General features: G+C 35.7%; 1 protein-coding gene across 3 annotated transcripts in view; it reads left to right on the top strand.

The window, feature by feature from the left end:
- The window catches only part of CBLB (Cbl proto-oncogene B), a 132,961-nt gene extending 122,433 nt beyond the window's left edge, over positions 1-10,528 (top strand). For all 3 annotated transcript variants that reach the window (XM_074811478.1, XM_074811493.1, XM_074811489.1), the window contains 2 exons: positions 1,299-1,418; positions 6,676-10,528. In XM_074811478.1, coding sequence (XP_074667579.1) covers positions 1,299-1,418; positions 6,676-6,938 — 383 coding nt within the window. In that variant the 3' untranslated portion in view covers positions 6,939-10,528. The remainder of the gene's footprint in view (positions 1-1,298; positions 1,419-6,675) is intronic.
- Positions 10,529-13,559: the final 3,031 nt, after the last annotated feature.

The following is a 13,559-nucleotide window of genomic DNA, read 5'->3' as shown; positions in this document are numbered from 1 at the left end:
AAAGACTTACACGTTACAGGATGTAAAGGTTGATCTTCATAAATACAGGGCCAGGAATTAATTTGATGCAGAAACACACACTGCACCGTACAGTTCTAATGGGAATAGAGAGGAAGAATAGAAGCCCTCACACACAGACACACAAGCTCTGTCGATCTGTGTGCGGTTCCCAGAAACATGAAGAGTTTTAAATTATTGTGTTATTTCCAAGTAATCTAAGAAACATCACTGATAGCATTAAAAAACATTTAATAACTTTTAATTAAAAATCTGGAAAATAAATGTACGGCCATGTTGTGTTGTTCTTATTTGCATAGCAAATACAATCTTAAAGCAGCAGTTTTCATTAATCTTAGAAGTGTATGCGTCTACTTAGGCATACACGGTTGTGTGGATTGGTCTTTTTTTATTCATATGGTATTTCTAAAGCCATATTACTCACTTTGCATCTTGTCAAATAAACTGCTGTAGGTGATTTATGATGAGTTTTTGATGATTGGTTTCCATACAAGTCCTGGGGGTGATTTCTCAGCTATCCATCAGAGCCTGTCAGATTAGAATAATAATCTCATCATCAACAACAGCAAAAAGTTGCACTCACATACAAACACTCTTAGGAGTCCAGAGCAGAAGCCAGGGCCAGGATGATGTTAAACACTTGCTCAGCTTCATCCTCAGTAGCCAAAAAAACAAAGAAAAGGACACAATATTCCAGGACTATCTATTTCTCTCATTTTAAAAGTTCTGTGCTTGTAATCAGCAGAGAGAACTTAAAAGCCTAGTCACGGCATTTACCAATGTCTGTAGTATTTACCGGTGGCTGGGACTGTATGAATAGGAAATCTGCCCTGAAGTCTTTGTGAACTGCGAAGCATGGAAGTGTTAGGAAGTTCTAGCCAAACTGAATAGCTGGGATATTTCTAATTGTGCTGCTTCAGGCTTTGCAACCTCTTCCATGCTTTGCCAGCCTCAATCCTCACAGTGTCAGGGTTGAGTAATGGACAGGTACCTCATGGATGTAAACAGAGGAGCCATGGTCAGTGCAGGATACACCGCCTTTGACCTGTGCTCTCAGTTTTGTCACTTCAAGTCATAGTTACATCTCTACTATGCAAGTGTTGAATTTAGATGTATAAAGCATATGCATGTGCTATGGGGTAACACCTCTGTTTGGATTCATGGCTCCTCTATCTGAAGGGAGGCTATTTTAAGCCTAGCTTCTATGCATCAGCCCCCTCCTCTCCCCCAAATAATAATTCTGATTATTCTAAGACACCTTTTTTGTTCTGTTATTACAGATCCCCATTTTGATCCAATAACTGGTCATGTTCCTTTGCCACCTGCTCGTAGAGTAACTGGAGAAAATGTCAAAACAAATAGGACATCTCAAGACTATGATCAACTTCCTCCCTCTTCAGGTAAGGTAGAAAACTGTTCTTGTAGAAAATTGCAACTTTATGAAGCAAATAACTTTCATCCATAAAGTCCAATGAGGTTTTTGTCATTCTGGGCAACAAATGGTAATGGTAATACTGCTTTACAAAAATATGAAATCATGAAAGGGTAACAGAGATTAAAGTTCTGCGATAAAGGTAGAAGTGGCTACCTGTTGTCTGTAGATGTAGATATTATGGCATCAATTTCACTAGCTGCCAAACTGAATGCTTATGTGACTTCTAGTGTTCCTTATCTTTTGAGAAGGCAGAGATTTTTCTGCCACCTTTAAAGATCACAAGGGATCAGAAGTCCTGCAGGGACCACATGCATCTCACTTCTTCATTTTAGTGCTCCTAAAAAAAAAAAAAGTAGCATCTTTTTCTAAAATATTATTATTTTCTAGTCTTTTTTGCTAATATGCGTGAACTTCTAAGAAAATTTTTGAAATGTTTTTTAATGAAACAAGAAGAACCAAAACCAATTAGTATTCAGTCTTCCACTTGCAACAGAACAGGTACAGTAGAAGCAATTCCTCTGCCATGGAAATTTTTAGTATGGTTTTCAGGCAATTCTAATAGTATTTAAAGGAAAGCTACTCAAATTAATTAAAATAATAACAGTATTACCTGTATTTCAATTTTGGACAAATTTTCTTTCCTTTATATGTGCGTGGTATATGGGGAAGGGGGAGGATTGTCCCACTTGCATCATTTTGCTGTGTGGAGAGACCACACAAAGAGCAAGCCAAGTGATGCTTTGAACCATTATTCATTCTCCAGATGAGAGAGAATTGTGCATGAAAACTTTTCTAACGCATAAAGAAAGTAAGGGACTTAGTTCTCTAGTCTTTCAGTTGTAATGATCATCAGTGTTTAATTGCAACAATCACAAGTGGAAAAATATACATTGGTTAATAGTATTATATCTCTCCTTCTCAGGAATATGTAGTTCCACTCCACTGTGGTATAGCAGAGAAAGAATATATTTTTCCAGCTTAAAGTACAGGGGAAATTAAGCCTGAAGAGTGCTACAGAATTTCTGATGAATAGCACATGTGAGAATTAGTGTGATGCCTCTGGTAAATAGTAGCACTTTTGGGAGGATACCTCTACTTATATAACAGTGTTTCTCTTTTTTTTTCCCCTATTGCTAGAACAAAAAAATTGTTTTATAATGAATGCTTTATATGACACTGTAAGGAATCTATTTGTGTTACAGTGTTAACCTGATTTATTTAGGGCACTTTAAATTCTTTTATATTACAAATTATGACAATGATATAGCTACTGTTTAAAGCTATGGAGTTTTCCTGCAATTCTTTCAATTCTGTGGTAGAATAATTTTTAATTTTCCTAAACTACTGCAAGATGCTTTCTACTTAAGATCTTGGACCTTTCTGATGTCACTTAATAAATACTTTTCTATCTGTATTTCCTACAGTCATCTTCTAAAACACCCACATGTGTTGACCTTTGCTATAAATATAATTCTAAATCAGCATGATGTACAGCAAGATATTCAATTTAATTTCAATTAAGTGAAAACTATGTGATAAATCATGTCATACTCTTAATTGGAAAGTTGTTTTTACAGTGGCAGTAATTCCATAGAACAGAACTGATGAGCTTCAGGATGAACTGATTCACCTTCATCTATGATTTTAAAAGACAATGTAGAGAGCATAACTCTATTCATAACTTTTGTTTTTGCATTTATTCTGAACTAATTAGTTCACTTAGGAAATTCTTCATTTCAGCCCTTTTGTATGTTGAATCTTTGAACTAGCTGGAAAAGAAATGTAGTTCACTCTCAAATCTAATTACAATTTAGCCACTGGCTCCCTAGAGTAGCATGGGGAATCCTTTAAGTTTGTGCTTTGGTTTGACTATTTTTAAGATTGCTGTCATGATGTTTAACTGAATTGTTAACATGTAATGGGAAATTTATTCTAATTCAGCAACGTATTCAGCATTGAACACTTAAGAAATAGTTCTCAGCTATGCACCTATCCCCAAGGCATGGTTTTTCAAACTTCTTAAACTTATTACAACAAAGCAAGAGGAGATAATTGCTAATAGTATATCTTACCTAAGCACAACCAGTGATATGTGGGAAAGGTATAAGAAAATTAGGCCTCTCAACATAGTTTTCTGCTATATTTTACTGAATTTAGCTGTTGTTTAAGACATGGATTCCAATGGCTAGTTAAGTGTGTTTGCTGCCTATTCACTCACCTGGCCTTATTAAAGCACTTGCATGCAAATTTGAATTCCTTTACACATAAATGTTAGGGGAAGGGTGTCCCATATTGATTCAGGGTGGATTTCAATTAACCCTAGGGGTAATAATGTGCCACTGTAATGCAGAATATGAAGATCATACCTAACAGCTTATGGACCAATATTTGCAGTTACTCCCTCTCACTTTCTCCCTGCTCTCTCAGTTCCTTAGTATGGGTGTCCCCTGGGTATGCTCTGTTTCTGTACCCCTATTCCATTAGATGTAGCTGCTTGCCACTGCTCCTTAAAGGGCCTTGCACAACAAGCCTTCATCACCTGGTTCTCTGATGCTTCTCAGTCTGTCAGTGAAAGACTGTGGAACATACAGGAGAAGCAGCAAGGGAAGAAAAGAGGGCCATTTCACAGCAGAGAGGAACAAACAGTTGGCGTAGTTACAAATATCCTCTTCCCACTGTGCCACAGAGCTCTCGCCTTACAACTTCTTTTGTGCTTTTTGAACAATTAAATGGGCCTGTGTCTGCCTTTCTACTGAGGGTTAAATTTAGTGCTGAATTACAGAAATGTGAGTGATAGAAGCCGTTCCTTGCTGTAGAAACTGTTAATTGAATTACACAATTAGAAAATCTATTTAGTTTTCAGTTAGGCATCCACAGTGGCTGAAACGACAGAGAGGATGGGAGGTTGGGAAGGAAAGTCTCACTTAAATACCTCTATCTTGGTGTCCAGATGTACTTGCAGCTTAGGCTTAGTATCTTTAAGCTCAGGATCCAGTGTGATACCCAGCTTCAGCTAATACATTATATGGATGTGAAGATACTGAAAGAGATGTCAGCACTTAAAATAATAATGGGAATGGAGTTAGAGAGGGCTGAAGATCTTAAAGTATCTGTGCTACAGAGAGATGTCACTGTAGTGAGAATAAAATGCCTATGCTGCAAATCTGCTGACAGAATTAAAAATGACCTTTCTAAATAATGTGATTGCTTAATAAAGTTTGTTTGAAGGCTTCAGCAAAGTGAAGATTTTATACAAGAAATAACTTCAGTTTTAAGCCTGTATTAGACAGGGTAGAGCAAAAAATATCTCCTGTAATACAGACACAGAAGGATTTGATCTGTGAGTAAGGAATTTCCTTCTGTACTTCAAGTCCAGGGGAAAATATAAAGTTTGCAAATTAATTTTGTTTAATCCTCTATAGAAATGAAGTCCATAGCAAAATGTGCATTTTAAAACAGTTTGAAATGTTCGTGAAACAAAAATTATCATTTTTAACATGATATACCATGATTTTAAATATAAAGAATATTCTTCTCTTACAGTCTTGAGTTTTCTAAAATAAGTGAAATGAGAAATTTGACCTTGTTTCTGATTTGGTTTTTAGTGATTAACCACATTTCCTGAGCTACAGTTAATTTCTCAAACCAGAGTGTTTCATGGATCTTCCACACCTTCATAGCAGGTTTGGATCTGCTTCAGGTGTGTTTACTAGAAAGTTTAGCTTTTATGTAATTCTTTGCATCTTCAGAGAGAAAAAAAATCATAACACATATGAAATAACCCTTACTATTTGTAGATTGTGTCATAACTATTTGCAAGGAAAATAGCAATGAAATTAGAACAAAATTAATCTTAGGCCCTTACTGTACATTTTTAATCAAATTACTCTCATCCATTTGTGATATGTATCTCACCATTTTCCTAAAAGTACTATTTGCTTATTTTCTCTGAATTAAGAAATGAAATTAAAATTTATAGCAACACTTTCATCTTGAATGCATGGAAACTTAAGTTGAGAGAAAAATACACCTTGGTTACACGTGCACTAATGTGAACTATTTTTCCATTCGTCTGAAATGTTTAACACACCGGTTGAATTACAGTTCTCTCTATCCAGTGTTACGATAAGGTAGCATGTTGTAACAGCAATAGTAGAAATACAGCATTCTTTCATCACTAAAAAACTGTCTCTGAAGTACTTAACATTGCAAAATGCTATTGCTGTCAGTGTAAGTAAACAGGAAGTATCACAGGCAGAAATTCCTCTAATTTATCTATCAAAGTCACTGTTGATGGAACTTTTTAGAACCCTTTTTGAAGGATTAAAGACTTTTTTTTTTTTTAAATACTTTGCTCTTGAAAGTGTTTCCTGCTCTATGCCTGCTTGTATTTAAGCTTCTTATTGTGGAATCTGTGAGGATAAAGAGGTTTCAGTAAAGTACCAAGTTTACTTGAGTACGAAACTCTTGACTCTGAGAAGATTAACAAGTTTGAATATTAGCTTTTTTCATCAGCACATCATGATTCTTAGCACCATTATTAATTGTGAAGGTAACCTTTCCACTGAAGAGAAGGAAAGGGGAGATATTTCCAAATGGGCACTGGAGAGGAAGGATCGTGTTCTGTTCTCACCACTGAAAATAATTGGACTAGATGTTTAGAGAAACCAGTTATTTCTGTACTTATGCATAGCTCCTATACATGAAATGAACTGCAATTGACTGAACGGAATCTGCAAGATGTACTGATTAGTGAAGGATTTTTCTTCCTCGGGCATATCTGGCTGGATTCCAATTCTGCAGAACTTACGGTCCTAAATAAAATTGTGATCAAATTGTTTTGGTTTGTTTTTTTTTTTTAAAACAGACTAAAAAAAGTTCTCAAACTGGGGTTGAGAGTGGAGAGCCTTTAAAACTTTGACTGGCTATTTTCACCATCTTTGCTGTTTCATCATAATTTCTTCCAACTTTGAATAATTCAGATTGTAACTTGCATGTTCCTATCGTATTATTAAAATAGTACTTCACTACATTATTTCGGTGTTAGATATTCTTGAGGAATTCAGCTTCTGTCAAAATTTTTAAATGAGGTATATCAGTGAATTAAAATCTCTCCATGTTGCTTTAGAATTTTACTTTTTAAACTGCTTCATGAGGCTTGACCTACCTATAACAATTTTAAGCCAATTTATAATGATTTCTATCTCCTTTATTTGAAACAGATGGTTCACAAGCACCAGCCAGGCCCCCTAAACCACTTCCTCGGAGGACTGCACCAGAAATACACCACAGGAAAGCATATAGCTCTGACAGTTCCACGGAAAATGTGGATGCAAAAATTGCAAAACTTATGGGAGAGGGCTATTCCTTTGAAGAAGTCAAGAGGGCACTTGAAATTGCCCAGAATAATGTTGACGTGGCCCGTAGTATTTTAAGAGAGTTTGTCTGTTTTCCTCCACCAGTTTCCCCACGTCTCAATCTATAGCAGCGTCAAGATTTTCTTGGAGCATGTGAATTCTACATATACACGTGTGGATTGGGGAATGAGAGAAAGAAGAGAATGGAATATTTTTCTTTCATCCTTAGTAGAAGGGTGTTTGTTTCCAGCCGTTTATCAAAGGCTCATGGCTGCTCTGATCAAGACTTATAAATATGCTGAGGCTTATGTATTTTTGCTAGCCATACTTTTTTAAATCAGGGTTGAACTGACAAAATAATTTAAAGTTTACTTCCCTAGAACTTTTAATCTGTGAAATGCTTTTTCTTGTTTACAAGTTGGCAAGTTACAGTTTTCTAGTTGATGCCTGTACTATGTTCCTGTTCATATTCCCTTGTACTTGTGGTCAGTTCTGCTGTAGCATTCCCAACAGTTTCCATGCTGACCACCCCATTGACTAAATCATCACTTTCTAGAACTTGTTTGGTTTTGTTTTTTCTCTTACAAGATGCTTTAATTGTTTTTTGCATTTCAGCTCATCAAATGCAAAAAGTATGTGGCCTTCACTACTGATTTTTTGTTCTTCTAAGATTCCTTTGCTTTTGAGAGAGGAAATATCTGAATGTAAAATGCATTATTCTGTCTATGAACTGCCTTTTTAAAGGTATTTTGACAGTAATGTTGGGCAGCTTTCTGTTTAACATGAATTCCATGACCTGTAGTCCTCAAGGTCTTTTATACACAGTTTCCACAAAAAAAATCCCAACCAACAAATAAAACACTTCATGCAGCAGTGATGCTCTTTCAGATTTGAGTATTTGATTGCAAATGTTCAAAAAAGCCAAATGCACATGATAATACTGTGTTTTGATTACACACTAATGACACTGGTTCTCTGACATGTGTAAACTGAGGCATGCCAGGCTAGAAGGAATCTTTTTGAATCATATTAATGGTATTCAGGGAAATTCCAGTCTAGCTTCTGTAAAGTAGAATGCGGTTAATTTTTTGAGTGATTATCCTGTGGTTCATTGTGGCTTGGATCAGTTTGTATTAACATGGAAACTTTAAATCTTTGATGCACTGTTAATTCCTAATGCTACTGTAGCAATATTTTTTTGCAAAGTTCTTTAGTAACCTCCTCCTCTGTACACTTTATTATTCTTAAGTATGTGTTTAATACCCAAATTAATTCACTCACTTTCCAGCTGCTTAGTTGGAAATACATTTCTGCTTTATGTGGTTAGTGATACTCCAGGCTTTGTTTCATTTTTGAGCCCAAATTGATGCAAGCCAAATTAAAAATCTTCCCAATTTTAGAAAGGAGAGAGAGAAGACACCTCTGTTCTTAGTACACTCGAAGTTAAGAGTCCAGATATTTCCAGAATAATTCTTAAGATTGCTGCTTTCTTGGTTTTTTAGGAAACTTTGAAATCTTATTTTGTTACTATTGAAAAGATAAAACCATGTGGTAGTTAGAATATTTTTCACATTTTGAGATGTGACCAGTATATGAGAATTTTCACAGTGCGCTAAGCTGCATGTGAGGTATATGTTTGTTTTTCCCTTTCAGCTGTCAGTGTTCTCCTTCACTCAGAGCAAGCGGTAAAAGTTACATCCCTTACAGGATCAGATCTCGGCAGCCAATGCATTTCTTTTAAAGATATTTTTTAAAAAAAAAAAAAAGACAAATGGCTGAACTGCAGGATTCAAAATAACTGGGAACACCCTGTGGAAATTGCTGTAATATCTCAAAGTCCCTTGTTTCATCAAAGAACTTATTCTTAAAACTAATAAATTATTTTGTAGCATCACAAAGCATAGTATGGATATCATTAATCTGCTTCAGTGATAAAAGATGGGCAGGAGAATTCAGGGTATAGGGAAGAGCTTCTGTTTCATTTTGATTTAAGCAAATGGTTCTGAGTTTATGTTCTAGAAAAGGGCATTTGCAACTTCCTTTAAATGTTCATTCCTTGAGTAAAGCTTATGAAAAGTTTATATGCTGATATAAAAGTTATAAAAGTTGTCTTATGAAAGTTATATTCTGTGCTTTTACTTCAAGTAACCTCTTTCCTCTGTTCTGGGGGAAAGTTTTGTGTAGTCTTGAACCCTCTTGTTCATTTGGTTCGATTACAACATCAGTCTAGCATTTTAGCTAACTATAAATTCAGAATGATTTAGGCTATTAAACACTCTGGTTGTACTGGAATTACTTAAATGAGGTTCTAGCATGACTGCCAGCAGAGCAATGACAGTGAAAAAAGAACACTTTACAAGGATAAGCAAATAATCTGCAGATTGAGTTTTGAAAGTTTGAATTGTAATGGAGGACTCATTTTCTAATTTTTATGCAGCAGCTTAGTATAAATTACAGCCTTATATTTCAATTAGAGGAGGAACTGCTGCCTGATGGATTAAGATTTATAAATTTTTTCCTTCTCCGTCTGGTTGTGACCACCAGTGACACATTTTTTTAGTATGTGTTAAAAAAAGCTTGATGAGCAATATTCTGAGTGGTAACTTGAAAAGAGTTCCATTAATCTTTAAATGAGTGTGCTAATAACACTTCTAAATAGTGGAACATGAAGACTATTTCAAACCTGGTTTGGTTAATAGTTTTAAAGTCAAACAGAGCAGAATTGCTTTGCTAGTGTTGATGTTTACTCTCCAGGAATTAATAGGCTTAAAATAAATTAATCTGGCTGCAGTCTAGTTCTCTAAACAGATAGTTCTCTAAACATATTTTAACCTTTGAAAGACTTAAGGGTTTGAGCCTGGCAGTGTGCTATGCACATATATAACTTTAAGGAAGACTGATGTCAGTGAGAATGCTTGAATGAACAAAGTTGGTTAAACTCAGAAACACATGCTATCATATTTCTTCCAATTAAATGTCATTGGAGGCTTTAGACCATCATTCTGATGTCTGTTGGCCTCGCTTTTTATCTCCTTTTAGCTAAATTATTGCATTTTAAGCAAATTGGCTGAATCAGAAGTTGAGCAAAGTAAGTGGACATCAGCAGCATGGATCTTTTCCAAAGACTACGAGTAAAAAAAAATTGAAATTGTGATAAAATAAATGAATTTAATATGATTAGCCATGTTAATGGCTTGGCTGGATCTCTAAATGGCCGCTGTTAAAATTTGTTAATGTTCAGTATCTCAAGAGTGCATCTGACACAGTGTTTTTTCATAATGTGAATTTAGGAAGTTTTGTACCAGGATCATTTCTTCTGTTATATTTTTCTCATTTTCAGCTTGAAGCTTTACTTTGCACTGATGACTCTGACCTGAAAGCATTTAAATTTGTGTCTTAAAGCTTGACAAATTTTGAAGCAAATGAACATCATATTCTAAGCAAATTCAGGTCCTACCTGTTGACCTGGAATTTAGCGCTTTTAGGAATGACTTCTTGAAAAAGGACTTCAGTAGTTTTCATTTTGAAGGATTTTCTTTCACATAACTATTTTATCTGAAAATGCCTTTTATAAACTTGTCTAACATGTGGCAAACTTAGTGATGTGTTCAATTAATTTATATTTTATTCAACATTCTTTTTAAATTTTGGTTATTATGTAAGCTCAAGTTCTTTATCTGTTCATGTAAGGTATTTTATAAAATTAATGTTAACAGAATGTTGGGTTGGTCCATGATTTTTCAAGACTGTGTCTCTGTTATTTAATATTATCACTGTTCATATGCTGCTTTCGAAACATAGCCTATCCTGTGTAGGGGTCTTAGAAACAGTTGTTTTGTAAGCCACAAAAATGAGGCCTTGCTCTAAAATAAGGTGAATCATTGCATTAAGACGTTCACTTTATATCCCCATACATTATTTCATTTCTAAATTTCAGTAGTAAAACTTTATAAATTGGCGGTAACTTCAGGTTGTGCGTGTAGTAGTTGTATGGCAGAAAGATGATAATCATTAAATATTTAGAATCCAGAGTGGTGAACATATAGTCCAACTGTCCATTAATTTACAGGATTTTTTCCTGAAGAAAATTACGATAAGCTCACACTGATATTTCTTTAACATCCTGTGCATTTACTTTCTCAAGCATTGTACTCTCAATGTAAAAAATATTTTAGGAGTGTAAAACATTTTTTTTCTGTTACTGTGTTCCACCATTCTGAAAAAAGTTTAGAAAAATCTTAACCCCTCTACTATGCCTGACAATACAACTATTACTATTTAAAGCTCAACACCGTTCCCTGCAGGTTGGCTCAGACCTTCAGTGATGGGATTTTCATGGTACTTTCTTCAGTCTGTGTTAAATCCCTGTCCATTATATAGGTCACTAGTCATATTACTAAGTAGGGAGATTAACTGTTGGGTATACTTGTCTGTAGTACTATAGCTGCCTCTTTCTTTTATTTTTACTCTTCCAATGTGAAAGTCAGCTGTCACCTTATTGTGTTATAATCAAACTTTAGCAGCTGGGTGCTCTAGGAATATTTCAGGAGCTGTTGTCTGATAGACGCAGTCATTCATTCAGTACAAGATACCTGCCTCTGTTTATCGGTTGCAATGAGTCTCCATCAGGAAGGTGATAAATTTAGATTTTAAAATACTGTATGTTACTTTGGCACCTAAACATTTCATTTGTCCTTAGATGATCTAATGTCTAGTAGGGAAGGCTCTTAGTCAAAATAAATCTTAAATCTAAATCTTTTAAATCAGAAAATAAATTTCTGAAGCTTAATCCCATAACCTTTGTGAACATCATAAGGAATTTAAAGGCCTCAGAGTAATATGAACCATGATAAGATTCTTGCTTCCTAGACCTGCCAGAAACAAAAGCACAAACCCGTTAAATACTGATCTTTGACTGTGAAGCTGCTTTTATTTGTCTTGATCTGTGAAGGAATCAGCCAGTCTTAACTACAATAATATGGGTTTCAAAAAAGTCAGCTTTTCTTAATTGCAGTAACTGCCACAGTAGCCAGCGAGATGGGAGAGGAGCAGAGAACTACACAGAAGATAATTCTGTCTTAACAATCCAAGCCTCTCTCTTGTTGGCATACAAGATTTAGTTGTTTTGAACTGCCTGGGTGTCTAGTGCAAATGAAGGAGTATTTGTTAAGATTACAGTCTTCAATTACTGTGTCCTTCTGTAAGAAGTTCTTTAAAAGCCTTGCTCTTTTGGAACAGGATGTCAGGGTCTTAGCAGCAGAAGTAAGTATGAAGTATCACTCTGCTCAATGTTTTTTGATGCTAGCAAAACAACCAAAAGCTTTGTAAGGATTTAAGTGGAAACACCTCTGTTTTAAAGCTGATCTGGGTTTTTGAAGGCTGTGTGTATCTGCATGCATTTGTACATGCTAGTCCAGTGAAGCACAGAGGAGAGTATTCCAACTGATGCCAGCCTGCAGAGTTCAGAACTACGCTGTGGTACCAGAATAATCAAGCTACTGTAGTCATCCATGCTTTAAAAGGCAAGTTTTTCCTCCCTAGGTAGCTGGGGAGGTGCATATATTTACTCCAAAATAGACAGCTTGCTTACTGTAATAATAATAGTAAATGCTCCCTGGTTTTCATTAGACCACAATGCAGTAAGTGCCCTAAGGACAACTTGTTTTTTGTTAATTTGCTGATTGAATATCACTGAATTCCAAATGTTGTACAAAGGTAAGTCAGTCTACACAATCAGCCATTCAGAGATATTCAAGGTAGTGGCTGGGTAGTTTTCTGTAGCTGTTATCATGCTTGAACATGTGACTTTTTCAGGTGCTTCCTCTTGAGGTTTACATCTTCATTACCAAGTCAATATGGTCCATATAAAATTCTTGGACCATTATTTCAAAATTTTTATTCTCTGTACTTTTCTCTATGGCTGTTATCAGTAATAACTTTATTATCTAGGCTTATACACTGAAATTCAAATTCTCCTGCTCTTACGCATCCCAGCTTGGGCCAAGTTCAGCCCTGCCTTTGTCCCACAGCAGATGCATTACTTTGTTTGCATCCTCATTTGCTTTCTCCAAGACTGTTTTTCCTCTCTCCCTCCTACCCCAAATCTCTTCACAGTGACATCAACCACCAGCACATCCTTCATCTCAGTAATGACAGACACTTGACAGTTTCCCATCTCATCTTGCAATCACATCTGTATTTTCCTCTGTAATCCCTCATAAGCATTCTGCTAGTCTTGTCTGTCTCAATCATTATACAGATTTTCCATGCCATATCCGAACCGCCTCTGTCAGCACAGTTGTCCAAAATGGATTCAGAATTCTGTGAGAAAGCTGTTTTCGTTGTTAGTATCACAGGCATGTTTTCCAGCTCCCTTCTCATCCTGGAAATATGCTTTTGTATTTCATGATTTGTTTGTCAGGGACAGATGAAATCCACTGCTTATTTCAGCAGATCTCTGTTCTGTTTCCAAGATGTGAAAAGAAACCAATAAAGACATCCTCTCCTAATAACAGACCTTGTGTTTGAGATGGCTTCTCTCAATATGAGAGTTAAGAAGTTTGTCCAACAAATGTGGTTTGTACCTTGGAAAGTCACAACTGTATTTGATTACTGACATAGCGCTGAGGGATCTGGTGTAGTTGGGATCTGTCAGTGTTAGGTTAACGGTTGGACTAGATGATCTTCCAAGGTCCTTTCCAACCTAGATGATTCTGTGATACTTCTAGTACTGAGTGAGGTGCAGGTTG

The sequence above is a fragment of the Strix aluco genome, chromosome 2 (genome assembly GCF_031877795.1).
Source record: "Strix aluco isolate bStrAlu1 chromosome 2, bStrAlu1.hap1, whole genome shotgun sequence".
NCBI classification, from domain to species: Eukaryota; Metazoa; Chordata; class Aves; order Strigiformes; family Strigidae; genus Strix; species Strix aluco.
The sequence above is the reverse complement of the archived record's forward strand: the minus strand, read 5'-3'. Positions and strand labels throughout refer to the sequence as shown.